General features: G+C 43.9%; 1 protein-coding gene across 1 annotated transcript in view; it reads right to left on the bottom strand.

Annotated features, from left to right (window-relative positions):
* Positions 1 to 25,734, bottom strand: part of CYP4V2 (cytochrome P450 family 4 subfamily V member 2) — a 286,243-nt gene that overhangs the window by 106,519 nt on the left and 153,990 nt on the right. Inside the window, exons 7-8 of the mRNA XM_069200117.1 lie at positions 25,185 to 25,376; positions 20,864 to 20,966 (exon numbers count right to left, since the gene is read on the bottom strand). Coding sequence (XP_069056218.1) covers positions 20,864 to 20,966; positions 25,185 to 25,376 — 295 coding nt within the window. The remainder of the gene's footprint in view (positions 1 to 20,863; positions 20,967 to 25,184; positions 25,377 to 25,734) is intronic.

Raw genomic sequence — 25,734 nt, 5'->3', positions numbered from 1 at the left:
CGAGGAGAAATAAAGATACTTCTCATTGGTACACCTCAACTGGGAAGGTGTAGCATTTTGGCACATTCCCAGGTCTACAACTTTTGGTAAATCTAGGAATGAGTCAAAATCAATGGATGTTGCATTGGAACACCCATGCAACACCCATGGAATGCCTTCCTGGGGCACAGAAAAGCAATGCAGGGATTTGCGCTGCATTGCTTTATCCACATTTATGAAGTCACTCGGGCACACAAGGTGGCATTGCATGGCTTCATAAATCTCATTTTTGGCTTGCAGGGTACAAGAGCGACACAACCGCACTTCTAAATATGCTTGATGCACCTATCACAATTCTTGTTAGCAGTCACCTCATATCTTACCCAAGTTATGGGATGTGCTACTCTACACAGTTGGTAGGGGGTCGCCTAGGATCATTGTAAGGCCCTAAGACGAACAAGTTGACAGCCCGATAATTAGCCCTTGTCCTATTACTTGCAAAGCATGCCAATATGCAAAACTGGAAGACCAGTACACACTCTTGAGTCTTAATGTGCCGCCAGTCAGAAATGAAATGTCCGCAATCAGAGATTAACTCGCTAAGGAGGGAATGAGCAAGAGTTCTCTGGAAAGATCTCCTGTCTCGGAGGTGAGACGAGCTGGTGTCCAATTTTCAAACCTGTGCAAAGGACGATGCCCTTCCATCTTAAATTTATTCCCAAAAATTAAAGAGTAAAACTGCTCTACAACAGGAGGAAATCAGAAAAATCCATGCTTTCTTCAATTAGAGACAAATGCTCCTTCGCAGTTGAAAGACCGGAATTGGCTAACTCACGTTGGCACAGTTGCCCACACTATAAGGGGTAACAACTACAGGTATGAAGTTGTTATATCGTGGATCAGGTTCACTAGCTACAGGACCAGGGGTGTTGGAAAGGAAATGGTGCATGCATGTGTTGGGATCATATGGCCGTGGAGCTAAGCCTTCATGAGGGAACTGGGAGGAATTACATGTTCCATAAAGAATCATTTCACTTATGTCAAAGTCGGAGATGTACATTTGTCATTGCCAATTTGTGAATAGTGTATAATTAACCTTTGGTATGGAGGGTTTTAAAGGTCTTTCAGGGTTCCAACCCCCAGACAGATTGTCTGTTGGATGGTTTCATTAACAAAAAATCATTCCTTTTGGTTTGATACATCCTCTAAACAGGAATTCTTTATCTTGAATCTGCCAATATTTGGCTCCTCAAATACCGTATTTTCCGCACTATGAGGCGCACCTAGGAGACTTAAATGTTCTCAAAAATTGCCCGGGCGTCTTATAATCCGGTGCGCCTTAAGTGTGCACTGAGTTTCAAAATCTGTAAAAATGTTGTTGTGCAACTTTGGTAAGCGCTTTGCTTGACTGACTGTCGGACCATTTTTCGCTTACACAGGGGCGTAATACGTATACTATGTAAGCTGGCAGCGATAAACCAATCAGAGAACATTACGTAATATGTACAGTACATAAGTTTACCTTCTTCACTCCTCCGGTAGGTATACTACCGGTATGCTGCAAAACAACATTTGTTTGTCTAAGGACCCCCGAAAATGGCACCAGTGAAGAGACATGCTTACGAGGCACAATTCAAACTACAGGCTATCAGTTACGCAGTTGTAAATGGGAATAGAGCAGCTGCGAAAGAATTTGACATCAATAAATCAATGGTTCGGAAGTGGAGGAAGCAAGAAAATGAACTGCGCCAAGTTAAGAAGACAAAACAGAGTTTCCGCGGGAACAAATCGAGGTGGCCACAGTTAGAAAACCAACTTGAACAATGGATTATTGAACAAAGAACAGCCGGGAGAAGCGTCTCTACAGTCACCATTCGACTGAAGGCAACAACGATAGCACAAGACATGAAGATTGAACACTTTCAAGGAGGTCCGCCTTGGTGCTTTCGTTTTATGAAAAGGCAGCATGTCTCCATCCGCGCAAGAACTACCGTGGCACAACAACTGCCGGCGGATTACAAAGAAAAGCTGGCCATCTTCCGCACCTACTACAGTAACAAGATTGCTGACAAAAAGATCCGGCCGAACCACATCCCCAACATGGACGAGGTCCCCCTCACTTTTGACATCGCTGTGAACCATACTGTGGAGAAAAAGGGGACCAGCACGGTATCGATACGCACCACAGGGCATGAGAAGTCGGCTTTCACTGTTGTTCTTGGTTGCCACGGTAATGGACAGACACTACCACCTATGGTCATTTTAAAGAGGAAGACACTGCCAAAAGAAAAGTTTCCAGCTGGAATCATCGTTAAGGCCAATCAAAAGGGCTGGATGGACGAGGAGAAAATGAGAGAGTGGCTGAGAGAGGTGTATGTAAAGAGACCGGATGTTTTTTTCCACGCATCACCATCCCTGTTGATCTGCGACTCCATGCGTTTCCATCTTACCGCTACTGTGAAAAACCAAGTGAAGCAAATTAATTCGGAGCTTGCCATCATTCCGGGAGGATTAACAAAAGAACTCCAACCGCTGGACATTGGTGTAAACAGGGCGTTCAAAGTGAAGTTGCGAGCGGCATGGGAGTGATGGATGACAGACGGCGAACACACCTTTACTAAGACTGGGAGGCAACGCCGGGCGAGTTACGCCACCACATGTGAATGGATTGTGGATGCCTGGGCTAAGGTATCTGCTTTAACTGTTGTCCGAGCTTTCGCAAAAGCCAGCATCATTGCTGAACAGCCACCTGGCAACAAGACTGACTACGACAATGATGAGAGAGAACCCGGCATGTTTGATGGCGAAATTGCCCAGCTGTTCAATTCAGACACAGAAGATGAGGACTTTGATGGATTTGTGGGAGAAGATTAATTAAAAAATAATGTGAAGGTATTGTTAAATAGTAGAATAAAATTAAACTAAACTCACTGTGTTGCTTCCGTTACCTTTTTACAACACTATGAACACCGTTACCTTTTTTTGTAGACCATATGTTTTAGCATGCGCCTTAAAATACGGTGCGCCTTATGTATGGGTTAAGTACAGAAATAGATCCCGTAATTGAGACTGTGCCTTATAATCCAGTGAGCCTTATGGCGTGGAAAATGCAGTACATTTTTCATCAATATTTTTTTCCAATACTCATTTCCCTGTATGGCTAAATTCTGTTTAAACTCCTCTGAGTAAAACAGTTTATTGGTCATAATTAAGTCATTTCGGAGTTGTTGTGGACGTGGGAAAAAATAAAAAGCTGAGGGATTTGACCTGTCCTCTGGGAAAAGGGAATCATCTATAAGAAATCTGGATGACTACCAAGGGGCAGAGCTTCACAATGATCCCATTGTGTGTAACTGTATATTCCTCTATGATAATTTGTTCTATGTATGTAATAGTGTGCATAATGGGGAAACAATACATTTCTTTTTAATTCAATACATTCAAATAGGGATCTTCATTGTTCAAAGTAATATACATCTGTAAATCAGAACTTGTACGCTTTACAATTTCAGTATCCCAACCATCTGAAATGCAACCAGGAATAATCACATCATTAACTGAAACCTTCAACACATATGATAATGGCAATGTCTCAGTGGGTCCCATAATCTGATAAGGAATATTTTCACAAACTATACCCTCAGGAATAGGATAAGCTTTAATGTCTGCAGCGCAGAGATCTTGTTGAGCTTTGTGGGATGAGAGAGGCGGTTGAAGTTCTCTAGCTACTGGTTGTGAAACAGTTCTTTCAGGGACGTGATGTTCATTCAGTAGCAGTAGAACAATGGTCTACGTTGTCAGACAGATGATGAAAATAAATACTTCTTTAGCAATCCAAACATAGGACCACTGCGTCATCAAGTACCTGCCACAAAACCAATGATAGGCATGAAGAAATCGACGGCGCAGAGTGACTGTGGAATATGATGAATAGTCCTTTATGTAAAATTGAGATTTATTTTCATTCAGCATTGTTTCTTGAAAAGGTATCCTCTCAATCGATGTTGAGCCATGCAGTGGTACATAATAAACCATGATGTTGCTTGGAACATTTGCACATGTCCAGGAGCGTCTGCTCTACAGAGTTGGCAATATAGCGCTTCTTAACATAGTAAATAGACACCTGTTGTTTTTTCTTCAAACTAGACAAAGGGTTACAGTTAGTTTGTCTTTTACCCAAAGAACTGTAATGGAAGATGTGTAAGATGGTTCCAAAGCTTGATTATTGTGGATGTTTTCCCAAATTAGATTCCCTACTTTATGGACCCACCCATTAGCAGCTGTAAAAACCTCTTTGCTAGAGGCTGCTTCACAATGCGTCACATTGCTTGTCTTCGACGTTCTGTAAGGCATTTAAACATTGGTCAAGGTCAAACTCTTTTGCCAGCCACAGCCCCTAGATTATCTATACCAGGTAAATACATGGGCACTCCGGAGTAATTTGTATGGAGTGCACCCACCTAATAATCGCCTAGGTAAGCTGTTTAATGCTCTCTTAAGTCCACACAGATGATGGTACCAACTAAGACTTGAACTCAGTGCCCTAGCAGTCAAGGCATGTTTATTCATGCCGTTAGCACACTTGACTAGTCTGTCACTCTCTGTTCAATATGAACTGCTGAACTGCAGACATACTCCCAGAGCAGACGTAGCATCCCTGTAACCCTTGGAGGCGAACGCAAGTCCATTGCCTGAATTAAATACAGGAACTGCCCCCATGGCTATCAGATACTGCAAATCCTTAACGACTGCTCGAGCGCCTCCATTTCACTGTGGGCAGACCTATATGAACCGAGAACATGTATCAATAGCCATCAATCCGTACTTATAATGCTTAACAACATTTTTTGGCCCGACATGGTGCAACTATGTAACCCTAAATGGCATGTTGAAGCCTGTGAAGAGATCCTTGGTGGGTCTTCTAACAGTAAAGGCCTTCATCTGTAGACAAACATCACACTGTCTATCATAATCTCTGGTCTGTTACATAAACAAGGCCACCAGTAGCGTTGATATAGCATTGATACGGTTGCATTTATTCCTGCATGGGCAAACACCAGCCCCTCATGGGCTGCTTTGATCGAGTCTAATCTGGACAGCTTATTGGGAATCATCATGTCTCTCACTCCGTGTATAGTAACCATAAGAGTGCTTTCTGAATCAAGCATGTATGAGTATTTGAGAAGAAATCCATCTGGAGGAGTTTTACTCTTCGTAATTGCCCGAACCCCTTAAAGTACATCTCTGTCAATCTTTGCTTGAGATCTGGTTATGACTGCTACCTTGACAATCTGTATTGCAGCCTTTGCAGATAAGTCAGTAGTATAATTCCCTTTAGTGTGAATCCCATCACGTAATGTCCTAAAGTGTGCATCACATGGACCAATGGAAGTTTATCTTGCAAGGCAGCTATCATTCCCCAGAGCTGTTTCTCTTTTGAATCAGTGGAGACATTTAGGTACCAATGTTTTAAATCTACATTGTAATCCTGCGCACAGAAGGATGAATCTGACACTAGCGGTATGGAAATTGATGGGTCAGCCTTCTGTAATGCAAGTACCAAAGTATAAATTTTTGCATGTTGTACAGTGCTGTCATCTAGGATTTTGGAGTGGGTGAACTGTGGGTGGAACTCACCCTCTTTCACTACACCCTGCACTGCTGTGTAGACTGCAGAGTACTTATATTTGGTTCCTGCCACAGGTTGTACAGAGCCGTCCATGTAAGACAGAGACATATGTCTCAGTGGGTAAAGCTTTTGGAGTTGGAGTGACATTCTGTTCATATTAGAGGAAAGTTTGTGTCTGAAGAATCGGATCATACTGAAATTTCACATCTACTGCACTCAATGAAGAGGCCCGCTGCACCCATCTTTGGTGTAAAGATTGAGCATTAAGAATGCTTGCTTTAGTGGCTGCCTCTAGTGTTGGTAAGAGAGAAATCACAATTGTTAGTTTTCCCTGTGCCAAAAGGTGCTCTTTTAAAATAGCTGTTTACACGGCTGCCAGAATTTGTTTTCTCAATGAAAGCAAAACATGCTTCCACTGGAGGATTCAAATCTGACTTACAAGCTATGGGAATTGTCTGTCCCTCAGTGTAGATTACATGTGTGTAACCTGAGTAGCTTGGTACGGCTCTTTATGTTAGGTTTCTTTGGCTATCCCTAGTTTGTAAATAGTTTGTCTCAAGCATGTCTTCTTGTAAAGCATGCAAGGCTGTGTTTGTTCGTCCACTGGCTTACAGAAAATGTGCAAAAAAAAGTATAAAAAGGGCATCACTCGTTCAGCATAGTGAGGCAAATAAGTATGTGTGAAGTTAAGAAATCCCAACTGGAATTGTAACTTCTTTTGTGTGTTGACAGGCTGCAAGGTAGTATATTTCGGAAGGAAATCAGGTGGTAGACCCATGCCTTCACTTGATAACTCAAGACAAAGAAAAATCACCAGTTTTAGGCTAAAGTTAACCTTGTAACAGTGTGATGGTAATATTGCCACTATCCTGTCCAACCTAGTTAGAAGTGCATCTAAATCAACATGAGTGAGACAACTGTCATCAATGCACGATAGCGCTTCTGGATCTAGTTGTAAGATATCCATTATACATGCTGAGAAAAGCCAGGGTTGTTCTTATACCCCATAGACAATCATTTGAACAAGTACTGCACTCCATTAAAAAACAGGAGGTTAGATATTCACTTTCAGAAGCTATTTCTGGCTGAAAGCCCATTGGAGATATTCACGTCTGTTGTGTACCTTTTCTATACTAAAAGTATCATTAAACCTGTGCTGTGAGCATTTTGCACTGCGTATGTTCTTGAGTGGATGTTTAGATTTCAAGAATCTAAAACTCTTCTATAGGATGTGTGGTTTTGAAAAGGGAAAAGGATCAGAATTCACTGGAGAAAGACAAATAGCTATAGTGCCTTTATGCTGTAACCATGATTAGTATATAGACGTCTTTGTGTATCTGCAATCATGTTTTTCTTGTGTGTGCATACTTAAAGACCACTCAAAGGTCCAAAAAAATCAGAAGGTCTGACGTTGGGCACCATGGTGTATAAACTAAGGCTTAGGCTAGGCTCTGCAAGGCTTGTCTTTTCAACCCACGGATGCCTGAACTTAGTTCAGTTAACCAACTCTTGAGCGTGAAAGTACAGGTTGTTGTAGCCTCACACAACCCCATTCAATACATAGTTGATATGGTGTCTGTGCTAATTGGGGTTACTAACAGTCCCTTAAAAGTGATCAGGGATGCAGTGGTAATTCAAACCCAATTTTGCACTTTATGATATCACACAAAAGTACTGCACTACGAAAAAGACAATTTGGGGGTCATTATGAGTATGGCTGCCTTCTGACAGCCAGACTTGTGGATGGGGGGCGGACTGACGCCAGTGCGGCGGTCTGAGCGCCACATTATGACTGTGGCAGTCAAACCGCCCGCACTGCCAGGATTAGTTGTCCTGATGGTCAGGTGGTCGTGGCGATCCTAATCCGCCAGGGCAGCGCTGCAAACAATGCTGCTCTGGGGATTATGACTTTGTTCTCTGCCAGCGATTTCATGGCGGTAGTACTGCCATGAAACGGCTGGCAGAGAATGGGTACAGGGAGTACCAGGGGGACCCCTGAACTGCCCATGCACTTGGCATGTGCAGTACAGGGCCCCCCCCGGCCAGCACTGCTGCAATTTTCACTATCTGCTTTCTACATTATTGCCGCTGGCTCGATTACGAGCAGGAGACAATGCTGTAGGCTATTTACTGCTCAGGTTTCTGCCCGCCGACCTAGTGGGAAACTCATAATGGGCCCGGTGGGAGGTAGCCACAATGGCACCAACTTCCTCACTGGCCGAACTCGTAGTCAGGTCCTTTGTGTTTGAACGTGTTTTATTTCAACAGTATCATACTGTAGCTTGGCATCTATAAAATAACCACACTGAATATTATTAAAACAACACTAATGCATGTTACTATCAATGAAAATAAAATGAACATTTCTAACATGATTGAAATGTCACTTAGCATCCTAGCTCCGTAAAGACTGCTTATATGGGCTATACCATGAGAGCATGGAGCAGGGTAACTTGCGTCTAGATTATTTTAGGATTCAGCACACAGAATACCTATTTATAGCAAGAAGCTGCAATTACTAGTTGCCGGGAGAGAGTGTTCTCTTGAAAGGAAAAAAAACAACAGCTTCTGTCCTCTCAAACTTGGCTTGGTATCAGCACTCAGCATAGGACTGGATGCTGTGGCAGTACGGCAATCTGGTGGTCTCTGTCAGGAGCCCTGGCAGTTTCTTGTGCTTTAACCTGGGACAAGGACCTCTCAGCCTAAGTGGCCACTCGATGAGCCTTTTATACTATTGACCACCAATCTGATCTTGTATAGGGAGTTTTTGAGGCATTTTGAACAAACCCTATATGCATCAATATGCTAGTCTTAAGACACACTATTAGAAACGAGTATGTTAAAAATATGTCAATTCAGTCTACATTGTTTATATTATTTTCATTATTTCACATTGAGCTGTAGCCAACAAGTCACATGTCCCAGACTGGTGTCACATTAGATGTCTTATCAATATGACTGTCTGGATGATTTGACAATTTCACAGGCTCTTTAAAAGATAAGGACAGACAGCATCTACGTCAACCCAAATACTCGATCCACATCACTACTGGAGATGTCCTTCACACACAGAAAAAAATAAGGCAGGTGTTTGCCAGATACTGGAACCGAATTATATTTGTTGCCTGCTTGCATAAAAACAGGGGGCCTGATTTAGAGTTTGGTGGAAGGCTTACTAAGTCACAAACATGATGGATATCCCACCCGCATTATTACATGTTCCATAGGCTAAAATAGAATTGTAATACAGAAGACAGGATATCCATTGTGGTTGTGACAGAGTAATACCCTCTGCCAAACTCTGAATCAGGCCCAGAATGTTTAGTGACTATCGCCACAGGACACCAATGACTTGTTTGACACAAGAACAAAGAGACCTGTTAGACACACAGTTGACCCTTGCGGAAATTGGGAATGTTAACAGACCAACATGAAAAGGGTAAGATGCACACAGCTAATGCCTTCCCTCCAGAGTTCTACTCCACATATAAATATAAATTAACCATGCATAAGAAAGCTCATGGCAAAGGGATCTGTCAATGACCACCAAAGAGGCTACTTAATGTTAATTCAGAGAGACTTGCTTAATGTTAAGTCCTATAGATGACCCTCCATGTTAAATTCGGAATATAAAATAGTGGGAAAAGTGATAGCCGGTAAGGAAATGCCCCTGCTACAGACTCTCAGACAACCTGATCAATGTAGTTTTATCTATGGCTGCAACACCCACATCAAATTATGCCGTCCCTTCTGTGTATTCGACAGGGTTCTACAAGACCAAAGATTCTAGCTATTGAAGCATGGCTCTAAAGGTGGGTAAGCAGAACGTCATTAGAACGTGGAGGAGTAGTGAGGTCCTGAAGCAAAGAAGTTGGGAGGCCAGCGTAGACTGGTGAATGCGCTTGGAAAAAATAGCGTACAAGGAATGCAGATGTCCTAAGAAATTTCATAAAGTGTGGAGACTGTGGAGACAAGACATGGATGACATGTCCTAAAGGAGAGGTGTGGTCAGGGACGCAGGGTGAGCCCAGCTAGCATCAAAGCTACATAGTTAACACCGTAAGCAGTGGGTCTCGGAACTGTCCGTTCTTACAAATGCTTTATATACAGTAAGATTGGGGCCTTGGGCGAGTTTTACCGCACTATGATAAGTAATAAAACCTCAGGTTTTGCTATGCTTTTTGCACAAGGATGGGTGCTCTCCACCCAGTTGTATGAAAATCAAAAAAGAGATTCCATAAAACGATTCTAAAAATAGAGAAGGCAACAGTATGCATAACCTCTTGCCAGAGCTCCAACAGGGAGGGGTAATTTCTGATCAGTGGCCTATACAGAAGGGCACTAGAGAGGGGTGTGACCTCTTGCTACTTGCTCAAGCAGCGACTCCTCTCGTGAATATATTATGTAGGAGAGCCCTGAACTGGTGGGAGTGACAAACTGTGCACCTGGTCTCACTATGTGTTGACGATACTCTACTTGATGTCATGACGGTGCTACTTAATTTGGTAACATGACAGAACTAAAACTTAACTGGGGTAGATCCTGTCTCGTCCTAATTCACCCATTGGCTGACTATACCAGACTAGAATCACTTTGATAGTCACGACAGTGGAAACCTGTAAAGCTCAAGATATTTAGACACTATCTCTTGGATACTCAGCTCCTAGCAGGCAACTTTGATAAGGCTGAGGTGGTAGTTAAAGAATCAACCCCATTTGGTGAAGACTTCATCTTTTGCCATTAGGTAGCGTAGCAATAACGAACATGTTAATATTATCCCGACTGCAGTACTATTTTGTAACAAGCCTGTGATATTGAAGGGCTGGTTCTTCAAGAAATTACAGGGTTTGCAGTCCAGCCTACCATGAGGAAATGTCAGAAAAAAACGTGCAAAATTTAAGAAAATTAGCTCTTTAGATTAAGAAAGCCTTAGGATCCCCAACATCGAGAAGTACTACCTGGTTGGCCAATTGCTCTGACCATTGCAATAGATGGATAGTGAGGCTGATACAGAGGGAGCAGGAATACATCCGGTACATTTAGCGGCTCTCTTTGGGACCTTGAAACTGAGCACTTCACACACTAGGGCACTTCATGCAGCACAATATTGTTGGACTAGTTATATCGAAAGAGTGGGTACCTTTGCGTTAAATGACCCGGTGATACCACTCACTGTGATGCCTGCCTGTGTTTTCAAGACATGACAAAAATATATGGTAAGACACCAGGTGGCAGGCATACACAAGGTTGGGGATCATTTTTTGGGTGGGAGGGTCTTCATTCATTTAGATTTCTCTGGGAACAGTATGGGAGAGCAGCAAAACTGTATTAGGGGAAGAACTAAATAAACTCACAGAAATAGAACTCATGGATAAAAGAATCGGTTGGGATTCTGGCATACACTAAACACAGACCAGGCATGCACAACTGAAATTTACCCAATTTAATTACTTGCACCAAACATTTTTGTCCTATAAAAGGATCGTCCATCTCTATTATGGAGCGTCTAACAATGTAACAATATTAAATGCAGATACAGCAATTTACATCTGAATTGTCTGGTAAAGGTACAGGACTAACCCCTCTTTATGTTCACTGGCATGCATGTCAATATGTAGGAACACTAAACATATGTGTAGATGTATAGATTAAGCATTAGTGATCACTAAAAGAAACACATCAATGCACTAGGAAGCCAATAGGGCACCAAATCCCAGGTCATGGCTTTATATTTAAAAATGGACCAGTGCTGAACTAACGACGTTTCTGAAAAATCACAGGTAGGGGTTGGGAGGGGCAGCCACTGAAGACTGGAAAACTGTTTGCATTATTGGCTAAAACGGATGTCAAACCACCAAGGGCATACTCCCCAAGTACAGTGTGTTGGTTATAGTGATTTGTGCACCACACCATTCTAGGCTTCTATCTTCCTGGTTGTCCTGAGTGTTCTATTGAAAGGATGTACCTGAGGTATGGTACTGTAGGCAGATGTCCAGATGTGGCCCAGTATGTATGATTAGTATTATTGGCCCAGAATTGTGATCGCAACTAAGTACTGTCATTACTAGTTAATATAATTTCAAGATTCATTAGCAACCTAGTTTGGGCGTAGATGGATCATAACTACTTCCTATATTGTTGTTTGTCTTGATTATAGAGAACTTGTTAAAATTGCCACTGTGATAGCATGTCATGTACAGCAGCAGGGTTGCCGATTCCTTCTGTTTGGAGGAGTGTATTGCAAGATGTAATGTGCGGGACAAATATTGTCCTAAGAAATTGGATGCCTGTATTATAGGCAGGTCAATGCATGTATTGTATTTTTTCAATTGTAAGATTACTAGAAGTGCTGTTTATTGTTAGGCTATTTTTTTATTGTTAATTTGTATTAGTTTTTTTAGTTTGTTGATTCATTCTTATATAAACAAGGGAGATTTGTGCCATTTTACGTGTAAGCGTTTATATATTCTTGTTGGGTCTGGAATGGAATCTTAAGGTGTCAATCTAGAATGTGGGGGTGGAGAGATTCTGGGAGGTAGTTTGAAAGGCAGTGACTGAGCTGCATTAGCGTCTGTTTGCTACTACATAATTGTTATTGCTGACCTGTGAAATAAAGACTATTCCTGTCAACAAGCACTCGGTTTCTCCTTGTCACAGCCTGTCTCCCAGTTCTAACAACTATAGACATCTGAACTCAGAAAGACCCTGAACTCTATCAGTGACTTCAGAGTAGTAGCCCTTGTTGTCCCTCTGGTGGATAAGGGCTCTTGAATTTTTGGATACTTTCCTTGCATTTGAAATCTGAGCACATGACACTTTACTTCACCGAGTAGTCGAGAATGGGGCACAGGATAGGATTACTGAAGGATCCTGAATCAGAAGTACTACACCTGTCTCCCAAACACAAATACATTTCTTGTTCTGTTTAATTTCCCGTAAATAAAAGCCTTACTCTCCTGCCAGGTTTTAGCAATCACTGGGTACCGAGGTTACTATGGAGTGTTCTGGTTATTGGCGTTTCTAAACTTGAACAAATACTATAGTAAGCTTTGTCTATCTAAAGGGCATTGTATACACTACAGTACATCACATCCAGGGCCTGAAGTAATATGATACCATCCTCCCTATTATTACTGGTCATCATTGGCTCCCTTTGCCAGTCCAGTGCATTTTGAATACCGCAGCATAATTTGCTAAGCCATCACCGCCAACAATCCTGCTTACTGTGAAGACCAGCTGAACAGTTCTGGTGGTTCTCTGCACACCTGTAGCTAGATTGCCATCAAGCTGCAGACTAAGTAGTGTAAAAACAGAAAAAAACAAGGCAGCAGTTCTTTTCCATGTATGTACCCAGGATATAGAACAACATCCCTGAATCTATCAGGACCCCCCAATGTGGTTCCAATTAGGGAAAAAATTGACCAGGCACCATTTTAAATAATATTACATCATAATGCATGAATAGTCAACAAACCAGCATCCACTGCTATCACTCATTGACTTGTCTTTGACCCCTGTACATCATTCTGCTGCCTTCAAATTTGGTGTGTGCTACAATACCATATACACACATTCATGCTTTCCTGAGCTACCTAAAGAGACTACGCACCAAAAGGAGTACATTGATTATCCAGTTGGAATACAATAGTAAAGCGGAACTGGGACACCAGCGGTAAACAACAGTACTAATTCAGGATATTGTCCAATAGGTACTGAGCTCCTAAGGGTCCCAAGAAAATGCTTCACATTAAATATGTAATATAATTCTGTATGTCTTATCACTTTTAAAGAGGTGGCAACATAAGAAGACCACAATAGAAATTCAGCTGTGTCATGAAATCTAGACCACCTTTGTTGGACCTGGCCCTTTTTGTGGGTTCATCCCCAGACATTTTGCCTCCTTCCTCCTATTTTGTCTGACCTCTTACTGTTGGCTTTAGGACTCTGAGCACTTTATCACTGCTCATCAGTGCTAAAGTGCAGATGCTCTCCCTTCTAAAGTTGGTATGATTGCCTTGACCTAATTGGCACATTTAATTTACCTGTAAGGGACCAGGCATCTAAATTTACTTCCCAGGCCCAGAACTCCCCGTGTACTACATGTAAGTCACCCCTAAGGGAAGCCCTAGTTAGCCCTTTGGGCAGGGTGCTATGTATGTAGAAGGCAGGACATGTGCCTGGTTGTGTGGCCTGTCCTGGTAGTGACAAACAGCCTATTTGGTTTCTCACTGCTGTGAGTGCTGCCTTCTCATAGGATTACATTGGGAATGCCTGTCTTAAGTCTAGGGGGTATTGTCTGATTTATGATGGGTAGCGTAGGCATGTTTGGTATGGTTGTAATGGTAGTAAGAAAAGCGGCTTATTGGTGTAGGTGGATTTTTTTATTACCATTATAGAAATGCCACTTCTAGAAAGTGAGCACTTCTCTGTGCTTATGACTCTGGTGTTTTGCAGCGTGGCTCCAATCCACACTTGGGCAGAGAGACAGATGGGCTTTGTGGATACTTTTCAGACAGCGTATACACAAGGAGGGTGGAGGTGTCACAGAGGTGCATTCACATATTGAATGGTCTTCCTGGGCTGAGAGAAGGGGAGGAGACGCACACCTGCATTTGCAAAGGCTGTGCCCCGGCCTCACACAGAGGGCTTATTACTCCCAACTGATGTCTGGAGCCTATGCTGGAGGAGAGAAGGGACACTCCTGGAACCAGTTGTAACTGGTTGGAATCTCCTCTCACCATCTTTGTCAAACCCTGTGTAAAACTGAGTATAAGTACAGCGGGTTTTCCCCATGAAAAAGAGACACCTACACGCAAGAAACGTACTTGTAACTGGACACAGAATGCTGCTGGAGGGATTCACCATGAACCGCATGGCGCTGCTGCTACTGTGCTGATCTGTGACCTGCAGGGTCACTAGGAGGAACTGCCACTGTCTGCATCCCCTTTGTGCTGGCCTGTTGCTGGGCCCTGCCGCCCTGTGCTTCACGTTTGTGTCCTCAGGGGCTGTGGCCCCTGACCCCTGCAGTTGCCTGCTGTAGCGCGCGAGGAGCGCTTCACTTTTAGTGCCTAGCGCCTTGGGAAGTGATTTCTTTTTATGATTAAAGCGACTTGAGAGCACCTTTTCTTTCATGTAATCAGTGCCTTTAGAGCACTGCTGCCGGGGAGAATCACCACAGCGACATGGGCATTTCTTGTGTTAAAGCGCGTCTGAAGCGCGCTGTTTTCCTTGGTTCCGTGCCACTGGGGCACAAGAAGAACTGAAGCCTGGAGCAAGAGCCCTACTAGCAGTGCCCCCGGGTGGAGCGCTGCAGAGAGCGACCCTGGGACACCAGCCAGCATCCACTTTTGGTCGAGATAACCGCCGTGGTCGGGAGGAACTTGCACACCGCATTGGGTACGGGCATGTCACCGGAGGAGGTGTGTGTGTGTGTGGCAGAGGGCAGCTGCCTCGGAGGATGAGACCTCATCTGAGGACCCTCACCAGCCCCCTGTGCTACTGAGGGCCGCGGCCGGGAGGGAAGCCTCATCGGAGTCTCCCCGTGCCGCTGAGCCCCTTCCCCTGCTGTTCAGGGCCCCTCATTGGCACTGGGCCCCCGCTGAAGTGCTGAGGTCCGTGGCCGGGAGGGAAGCCTCATCGGAGGCTCACCGTGCCTCCTCCCTCAATAAAAAGCATGGAGTACCGACTGAGGCACTCATGCCCTCGCCGGCGGCCAGGAGAGCCCCCGCCCGGCTAAGATAACACAAAGACGAAGTGGCCTCCGAGTGAGGTCACCCGTACCCGTGCTGTTTTTGTAGCAAGAGCACAGGAGCTCCTGTGTACCTTGCCTGCATCTGGGCTTACTGGCCCGCGTCCGACAAGTGCGGTGCTGGTATGATGATGTTGTTGCATTAATGATATCGGGTGTCACCATAATAGAGGCATTCTGGCTAATGTGTCTATGAACCTGTCATGTTCTCCTATGGACATTTAAGTTGCTCTCATGACACGTGATATGATATGGCTGAGGTCCCATATATATAATACCTGACGTTCCTGCTATGGGCATTTATGTTGATATGTTTTCTGCCTAGGACTTGCCATATGTTTGCTAATGCTCCTCTTATGGGCATTTTATGCTAATATGTCATGTGTTTCCTGGTATGAGCATTTATGAAGATTTCAGTGCATTTTCTTAGCAATATTTTTTTGACTACTGCTTATGTTGCAGAATAACCAGTAACTTATGTGTTTTGTGTGACTATTGCTGGCTTTTGCAGAGTAATATTAATGTGTAATGTTCTTACAACTGCTTGGATAGCAGGGTATTACTGACATGTTGTGTTTGGTCTATTGATGTTGTGTACAATACAGTTTATTTTTATATAACTTGGTGTTGTGTTTCCTTTGTGGTGGGGATAGTGCATCATGTGTGTTGTGTGTGTTGTGCAATCACTTTACACATTGCGTCTGGGATGGCCTGACTGCTCGTGCCAAGCTACCAAGGGGTTGAGCAGGGGTTATCTTGGGTGTGTAATTTCCTCACCCTGACTAGAGTGGGCAGGTTCCGCCTCGCTCTGGTGTATACCCTAGCCAACCAGAAACCCATTTCTAGCCAACTTCAGTAAGGAAATGAGTCATGGAGCAGTCTGTTGACAGAGATGACACCCAGAGCCCTAGAAATGTATGTGCTATTTACATGTCCTGCCCTAAGTAAAAAAAAATGCGTAGCACACAGGATCAAAGACAAGCATAAAGTCAGTGAAGGACTGGAGGGTAGCTGGGTTCTGAAAGCGGGAGTGGTCTGTTATGTCCTTGTGATGGAATATTACAGGAACTCTGATCGGAATACTAAACAACCCCTCAAATGGACTGCCTCCTTTCTGACAGGACACAGTCAGAGCACCTGACTACACCCTTTCACCTCTGCACCCAAGAGCATTATTTGCTGCGTACCCCAAGGTTCATCACTCAGTCCCACTTTGTTCAATACCTACATTATCCCGTGGCCGACACTGTTAGATCCCACAGACTCAACATCATCTCCTTTGCAGACAATACTCAACTGATTCGCTCACTTACTGAAGACCCCTTCACCACCAGAACCAACTTCAGCAACTCCATGATCACTGTACCCGACTGGATGAAGATCAACTGCCTGAAGCTCAACTCTGACAAGACAGAAGTCCTGATCTTAGAGAAAAACACCTCCATTTGGGATCATAGTTGGTGGCCAGCTGAACTTGGACCCTCTCCCTCACCTACAGACCATGCTCGCAACCTTGGCATCATTGTAGGAAAGTATCATCTTGCCTGGCATGTTACCCCCATTTTTACTGTATGTATGTTTGTTTTTGCCTGTGTCACTGGGATACTGCTAGCCAGGACCCCTGTGCTCATAAAGTATGCCTTGTATGTGTTCCCTGTGTGGTGCCTTACTGTATCACTGAGGCTCTGCTAACCAGAACCTCAGCGTTTATGCTCTCTCTGCTTTTAAAATTGTCAGTGCAGGCTAGTGACTAATTTGACCAATTCTGATTGGCACACTGGAACAACCTTATAATTCCCTAGTATATGGTTCCTTGGTACCCAGGGTATTGGGGTTCCAGGAGATCTCTATCGGCTGCAGCATTTCTTTTGCCACCCAGAGGGAGCTCAGACAATTCTTACACAGGACTGCCACTGCAGCCTGAGTGAAATAACGTCCACGTTATTTCACAGCCATTTTACACTGCACTTAAGTAACTTATAAGTCACCTATATGTCTAACCCTCACTTAGTGAAGGTTAGGTGCAGAGTTACTTAGTCTGTGGGCAACCTGACACTAGCCAAAGTGCCCCCACATTGTCCAGGGCAATTTCCCCGGACTTTGCGAGTGCGGGGACACCATTACAGGCGTGCAATACATATAGGTCAACACCTATATGTAGCGTCACAATGGTAACTCCGAACATGGCCATGTAACATGTCTAGGATCATGGAATTGTCACCGCAATACCATTCTAGTATTGGGACGACAATTCCATGCATCCCCGGGTCTCCAGCATAGAGCCCGGGTACTGCCAAACTAACTTTCCGGGGTTTTCTCTGCAGCTACCGCTGCTGCCAACCCTCAGACAGGTTTCTGCCCCCCTGGGGCCTGGGCAGCCTAGTCCCAGGAAGGCAGAACAAAGGATTTCCTCTGAAAGAGGGGGTTACACCCTCTCCCTTTGGAAATAGGTGTGAAGGGTCTGGGAGGAGTAGCCTCTTCTGGCCTCTGGAAATGCTTTGAAGGGCACAGATGGTGCCCTCCTTGCATAAGCCAGTCTACAACGGCTCAGCGATCCCCCCCCAGCCCTGCTCTGGCGCAAAACTGGACAAAGGAAAGGGGAGTGACCACTCCCCTGGCCAGCACCTCCCAGGGGAGGTGCCCAGAGCTCCTCCAGTGTGTCCCAGACCTCTGCCATCTTGGATGCAGAGGTGTGAGGGCACAATGGACAGCTCTGAGTGGCCAGTGCCAGAAGGTGACGTCAGAGACCCCTCCTGATAGGTGCTTACCTTTATCTGTAGCCAATTTCCTCTGAGGGCTATGTAGGGTCACTCCTGTGAGTATCTCAATAGATAACGAATGCAAGAGCTCACCAGAGTTCCCCTGCACTTCCCTCTTCGACTTCTTCCAAGGACCGACCGCTGACTGCTCGAGGACGCCTGCAAAACCGCAACAAAGTAGCAAGAAGACTACCAGCAACATTGTATCACCTCATCCTGCCAGCTTTCTCGACTGTTTCCTGGTGGTGCATGCTCTGAGGGCTGTCTGCCTTCACCCTGCACTGGCAGCCTAGAAGAAATCTCCTGTTGGTCGACGGAATCTTCCCCCTGCTAACGCAGGCACCAAACTTCTGCATCACCGGTCCTCTGGGTCACCTCCCATCTTGACGAGCGTGGTCCCTGGAATACAGGAGCTGTATCCAAGTGTCCCCGACAGTCCAGTGGCCCTTCTGTCCAAATTTAGTGGAGGTAAGTCCTTGGCTCCCCACGCCAGACAGTAATCCTGTGTACTGCGTGAACTGCAGCTGCTAGGGCTTCTGTGCACTTTTGCAAGACTTCCTTCGTGCACAGCCTAGCCCAGGTACCCAGCACTCCATCCTGCATTGCCCAACTTTGTGGGACTCCCTTTTGTTGTGCTGAGTCGACCGTCGTGCTCAGATCTTTTGAACGCCTGTTCAGGTGCTTCTGCGGGTGCTGCCTGCTTCTGCGTGGGCTCTCCTTGTTGCTGAGTGCCGCCTCTGTCTCCTCCTCCAAGGGGCGACCCCTGGGCCTTCCTGGGCCCTGACAGCACCCAAAACCTTCAACCGCGACTCTTGCCACTAGCAAGGCTTGTTTACGGTCTTTCTGCGTGGAAACAACTCTGCATCCTCCAGCACGCCGTGGGACATCTTCTGACCAAAGGAGTTCCTGGCACCTTCCGTTGTTGCAGAATCTTCGGCTTCTTCCACCCGGAGGCAGCCCTTTTGCATCTTCCTCTGGGGTTTAGTGGGCTCCTGCCCCCCCTGAACACTTGTGTGACTCTTGGACTTGGTCCCCTTCTTTTGAAGGTCCTCAGGTCCAGGAATCCGACTTCAGTGCTTTGCAGTCAGTTGTTGTCCCCTATCTCGACTTTACTGTCTTTCTGGGGTAGCAGGGTATCTTTACTCCTACTTTTCAGGGTCTTGGGGTGGGGTATCTTGGACAACTTTAGTGTTTTCTTACACTCCCAGCGACCATCTACACTAGGCCTAGGGTGCATTCATGGTTCGCATTCCACTTTTGGAGTATATGGTTTGTGTTGCCCCTAGGCCTATTTTTCCCTATTGCATTCCATTGTGTTCTACAGTGTTTGCACTACTTTTCTAACTGTTTACTTACCTGATTTTGGTTGTGTGTGTATATTTTGTGTATATTACTTACCCCCTAAGGGAATATATCCTCTGAGATACTTTTGGCATATTGTCACTAAAATAAAGTACCTTTATTTTTAGTAACTCTGAGTATTGTGTTTCCTTATGATATAGTACTAAGTGATATAAGTGGTAGGAGGTTTGCATGTCTCCTAGTTCAGCCTAAGCTGCTCTGCTATAGCTACCTCTATCAGCCTAAGCTCCTAGAACACCTCTAATCTACTAATAAGGGATAACTGGACCTGGCACAAGGTGTAAGTACCACAAGGTACCCACTATAAGCCAAGCCAGTCTCCTACAATCATCCTCAACAGTGAGCTGACCATGAAGTGGCAGATCAACGCAGTCACCTTCTCCTGCTTCCACGCCCTCCGCATGCTCTGCAGAATCTTCATATGGATCCCGGCCAACACCAAGAAAACCGTTACCCAGGCCCACGTAACCAGCCGCCTCGACCACGACACTGCTCTCTATGTCGGTATATCCTCCCAGCTCCTAAAGAGACTCCAGACAATATAGAACACTGCCGCCAGACTCATCCTGGACCTTTCCATGTGCACTCACATCAACATCCCACCTCAGAAACCTTCACTAGCTCCGTGTCCGAAAGAGATGTAATTTCAAGCTCCTCATGCACACCTACAAAGTCCTACATGATCAAGAACTCGACTACATCAACCACCGTCTACACTTCCACCAACCCACCAGACACCTGCGCTCTTCCTCTCGCACACACACACACACACACACAATCTGGTGCAGCTGCATCAGCAGCCGCTCTTTTTCCTACATCGCCACCAAGGCCTGAAACCCATTCCCCTCCGAACTGAAGCCTCACTGGCAGACTTCAGGAAGAGACTCAAGACCTGGCTCTCTGACATACATCACACCCCAGTACCCAGATACCCCAGGGGGTGACAGTGACAAGCTGTACAAATGACTGACTGAATTATTGCTTTCTACATAGCTTCTCCACTGATTACACAGCTTAAGCTCCTGACCTAGTCTGAGTTGCAGGACCGAAAGCCATTCCACAACAGTGCATTAGAAAGTATCCGCTAAACTGTGTTTTCTGATCTCTTGGGACTCCTCTTTGGCAAAGTGTTAAGTTCTCAGATGCACAGATCCTTGCCATTGTGAGCTACGCTGGGGTGCCAAATATGGGGCCAAAAAAAGGCCACCACACAGAGACAGGGATCTATTTTACTTTTTTATGGCCAAAACAACTTGCATTATTTTTGGTCTGTCACTCAGCTTTCCATTCCTCCCTCTATCTGCATAATCAAACTAGGTCTAACTCATTACGGTTGCCAGAGCATTCATACATTTTGTTGAGTCACTCAATAGCACATCGACATACCGAAAACTTCATCCAGTTCTTTGTGGACATTCCTCTGTGCTTCCGGGTGAGATCCTAGCAGATACAGGGCCCAGTTCATACCAGCTGCAGTTGTATCATGCCCCTAAAATGCAGAACAAGTTAGATTGCAATGAGGGTGCTGCAAAATACACAACATATAGGTTTGTCAGTCATCTATATATTTGCAATTATCTATCACCTACACAGGTTGTAATTTGGAAATCATAATGCAATTATATCATAAACATAACATTTCCAAAGAAGGTATTTGATATTACAATAACCATGACACTCTCCTCACACATACACGTCTCTTAAATCTCAGTGCGTTGCACACTGTCTTTTGATCGAAAAACACACAAGTCTCTGGCTCTATTTCATAAAGCTTTTTCTATATTTCATTCTTGTCTCAGATGTGAATTAAATTTGAATATCCAGCCATGATTCACAAAGAATTTTCAGTGAGTGGTTGCGTCTTTACTCCAGACTTAGTTGTTACTTAGTCATCACTTTCCAAGAGTAACACATGCTTACTCACGGGAAAAGGGGGGTTTGCGATTCACAGCACACTCTATGCTCCCTCTCAAGCTTTCTTCTTCCAATCCCCTATTCATTCTAAACGCAGACCCATTTTGAATGGATCAAACACTGGAATCCATTCCTTTCCCTATATACTGTGCCCCTTCATTCTACTCTTTCTGTTCCTTTTAAAAGATTCATCCTGTATCATTTGCCACTCCAACCACTTGTATTAATTGTGTTCTTATGCAGTTCCCTTCAATCGTTTGTACAGCACTCCAGTGACTTTTGGCTAAACTTGCCTTATAACAATACCACATCCATACATTAAATGTTTTTGTGCTGCTCTTTGGGAAACAGTAAATAAATTCAATAAAATTGAATACAATTATCTGCCTGCTCCACCGCATTCCATGGCTTGAATCCACTATCCACACCCCACATAATGCCATTTACCATCCTAGCCAAACTTCACAGGAAATTAGCATACATTGGTATGACTACATCTGCCCACTGACCACAAATCCATCCCTCTGACTTCAGAGCATGCATACATACATACATACATACACTACACATGACCTTATTCTTACCAGCTCATAATCTGCTCATGGACACAAGTCTGGCATTGCTTATGACCAGCTCCTCCCTCATATTTATAAACCACTCGTTTCGGAAAGATACACCATCAGCTATCAAATCTGAGCCACAAAATTGGAGGAACTCTAAGTCATTCATAAAAAATGTTCAATAAATGTGGATCGTCCTGCACTTGCCAGGCACGTTTTGCTTCTTTGTGAGTAGGCCAGTAAACTAGAGTTCTTTTGGATTGGTTTTTCATTGGCCATGCAATATTTTCTGTTTACACTAGAATTGCTGTAGACGGTCTACTTGATTCCCATAAAGAATACCTACTTCCTCAATGTGTTGCAAAATTGTTAGCAAGTGCTTGGCTTCCGGGTTATGAGCATACCCTTTCACTCACTCATTCAAAGCTACCACAAAGCCTTACAAAGTCAGGGTCACCTGCCCAGAAGTCACAGCAAGGCAGGTATGTGAACTGGATGCAGTAGCCAGTCTTCACTTTGGTATTTGGGGCACAATCTCATCAGTGGAAAATGAGAGTGGACGATGTCAACAGCCAGCTCTTCAGTAATTCCTCTACCAAGCCTGATATTAGGAAAGCAACTGAGCAGTTTACAAACACACATACAATATTCAGATGAGTGTCAGTCATCTCACCTTGCACTCATTTGCATGTGCGGGGTGTAGACAGCGGAAGAAAAAAGCATGGGTGAAGGCAAAGAACTGCTGCGAAAACCAACAATGATATATGATCTCATGGATATAAGTACAACATCTGACGCACAGCCCAAGCATGGGTCCTCCTCCTCTCATTCACTGAGATTTACCATGGCTATACACATGAGAGCAACATGCATGAATTTGGGAGGGCCAGTGCATGTGTGGCACCCACTGTCTATGCCCTCACTTCAGTGCCTCATCTTCCCAGATGTCAGAGACGGCCAGCACCATTGCACAAGGACAAGTGCAAGCCTTCTACCCCATGCTAGGAGCACAGGCATGCCGTCCTTAAGGCAGAGACCATGGTCAAGTGAAAGAAAAAGGGGAATGTTGTATGTGTGTGCTTGTGTATGTGAGTTTGTGGGCATGTGAGCCAGTCTTTCTCTGTTTAAGTATGTAAACATTTATAAGGGTCTTGGCCATGCAGAATCATACACTAGCTGACACCACAAACTTTGGTCTGTGGACTGATTCACACGCTCATTTTGTTCATCTGTCTGTATATGGTCACCATCATCATCACATTTATTTGTGCACTGAAATATGATAATTACAATATAAGCAATAGAAACCACCATAACATCCTTTAAAAAAAGGTAAAAAGAATATTATAACAATTTTAAAAACATTAAAAGTAAATTCAATATATACACTAAATTAGCCCCACAGATAGCAGCAGAAGTTTCACACGATCTAAAGCTCTGACATCAGAACCCTAGTAGTGCCCTCCTCTATAAATGAGACGGAGGAGGTGTTGATTTCACTTGATCTTTGCTTCCCACAGTATGCAAATTCCTCATTGTCATGCATTTTGAACAAAACCACATGCAGTTCAAATTGTATCCCTTTAAATTAGACTTAGTTCAACTATACCAAGAAAGTCAAATGTACCGGAAAGGCACCACATTTGAAATCATATTTGGCCCGATTCCTAACCGGAATAAAATAGGACCGAATAGCAGCCACAATGCCAATATTGTAAAGAGCTAGTTTCACTTTCTACTTAGACTAGTCTCCTCAAAATCATATTATCTGCCCTGGCCATCTTGGTGCAATTTTGACAGTTCAGCAACCTAGGAGCCTGCTGCTACCAATTTAGCCTGATAAACAGTTGAAGAGTTGGTGGCAGGACTGCATTTTATCTGAATATAGAGTTGGGTATATTTTGTGATGTCTGTGACAAAGATGCAAAGAGCTTGAGCAACATTTCTGGAATAACATTAAGGGAGTACAGATACATACTTGCCCTGTTGCCCAATGCTCTTCAACTAAGCTTTCCAAATATCAAAATGTAGATACTATTTTAAATCTGGAGGAGGAGTAGAACGTTTGAGCTTGAAGTAGTTGACATTTTCCTGCTTCCTCTGCCCTAGCTCCAAGGTGGTTGCATGAATAATGCAGAAGTGACAAGACATTTGTGTGAAGACAGAGCACAGCCTCTTCAGTTGCAAGTAGGGCTGTGCCCAGCTCTGGCTCCTCCAGATGTTGTACTTATATCCTGCTAGTTGATGGCCCATCTAGGCACTCCTAATCCCTCTATCGTGTGGCTGTCTGGGAGGAATAAACAAAGCCCAACTGCTAACTACACCCAGTCATGTGGCCATGTGGCCTAGGACAGGCTGCAGGCACCAAATAGTTAGAACAGGAAAATAACAACTTTCTAAAAGTGACAGTTTCAAACTTGTAACTCAAAATCCCACTATTTTTAATTACAATTTCTCAGACACCAAACATAAATGTTACCTGTTCCCAATCAAACGTTAGCACTTATTAATAAGGTAACACAATGGAATCTTATAGGAGAGGTAGGCCTCACAGTAGTTAAAAACAAATTTAGGAGCTTTTCACTACCAGGACATGTAAAACTTAAAAGTGCATCATGAACCTTTTAATTACAAAGCACCCTGCTCTATGGGCTACCTAGAGTATACCTTATGGGTGACATATAGGCAATAAAATTGGAGTTTAAGGCCTGGCAAAGGGGTTATATTGGGAAATCGCACTGGCAGTGCAACTGCATGCAGACTGCAATAGCAGGCCTGGCACATGTTTTAATGGGCTACTTGAGTGGCTGGCACAATAAGTGCTGCAAGCCCACAAATAGCATATAATTTACAGTCCATGGGCATATGGTATAACATTCTACAAGGGACTTATATGTAAATTATATATGCCAATCAGGTGTAAGCCAAGTTTACCAACTTTACACATGCAGTGGTAAAATGCAGAGTCTCTGAGCCAACAAAAACAATTAAAGCACAAGGTGGAGGGTAAAGGCAAAACGTTTGGGGGAAGACTTTCTTAAAGCTGACAGGTCTAACATAATGCATGAAAACCTTTAAAATATGCATCTTGTAAATAATGTACTTTTTTATTTAACAAACAATCCATAAATAGGTTTAAATAATGTCAACATGTTAGCACACTAGAAAGACAAGACAAAATACTATTTTAACAGATAAAATAGGTGGCCACAAACCCCAAGAGTTGTATTTACCTCAAACATGAATGTATCAACCTCTTCACGGATGTCTGTGTAACTGAGTTTCTTTCCATCTTCATCGGTTACATTAAGCAGCATGTCAAGGAAAGCAAGCCTTTTCTTAGATGTTTGAGGGTCTAGTTTAGTGTCAGAGTTGCCACTGCTTTTTTCAGCATTCTTCATTTCACGTGCTCGCTCTTCAATAACCTTGATTATAAAATGTTGGATTTAGTACTTATTTTTAACATTCTGCTTTCAGAAAATCATAATACTATTACATCAGAAAATGTGAGCATTGACAATTATATTTGGATTTACATTTAGATTTGTATTTTGAACAAAGGCCATTCAGGACATCAGACATTCACTTACATATATTGTTCTGTAACATTTCCATCCTTCCCTAGGAGGCCCCAGCAAAAATTATATTAAGTGGTGTTCTTTCCCACACTTTCCGCAGCACAACTAGACCTTTCGGTGTAACTGTGGTATGTTCATAACTATGCTAAATGCATCCCACTAAGATACAGCTCAGTAGAAGTTTCCTACATATGCACTGGATTTT

Source organism: Pleurodeles waltl, chromosome 1_2 (genome assembly GCF_031143425.1).
Source record: "Pleurodeles waltl isolate 20211129_DDA chromosome 1_2, aPleWal1.hap1.20221129, whole genome shotgun sequence".
Classification (NCBI taxonomy): Eukaryota; Metazoa; Chordata; class Amphibia; order Caudata; family Salamandridae; genus Pleurodeles; species Pleurodeles waltl.
The sequence above is the reverse complement of the archived record's forward strand: the minus strand, read 5'-3'. Positions and strand labels throughout refer to the sequence as shown.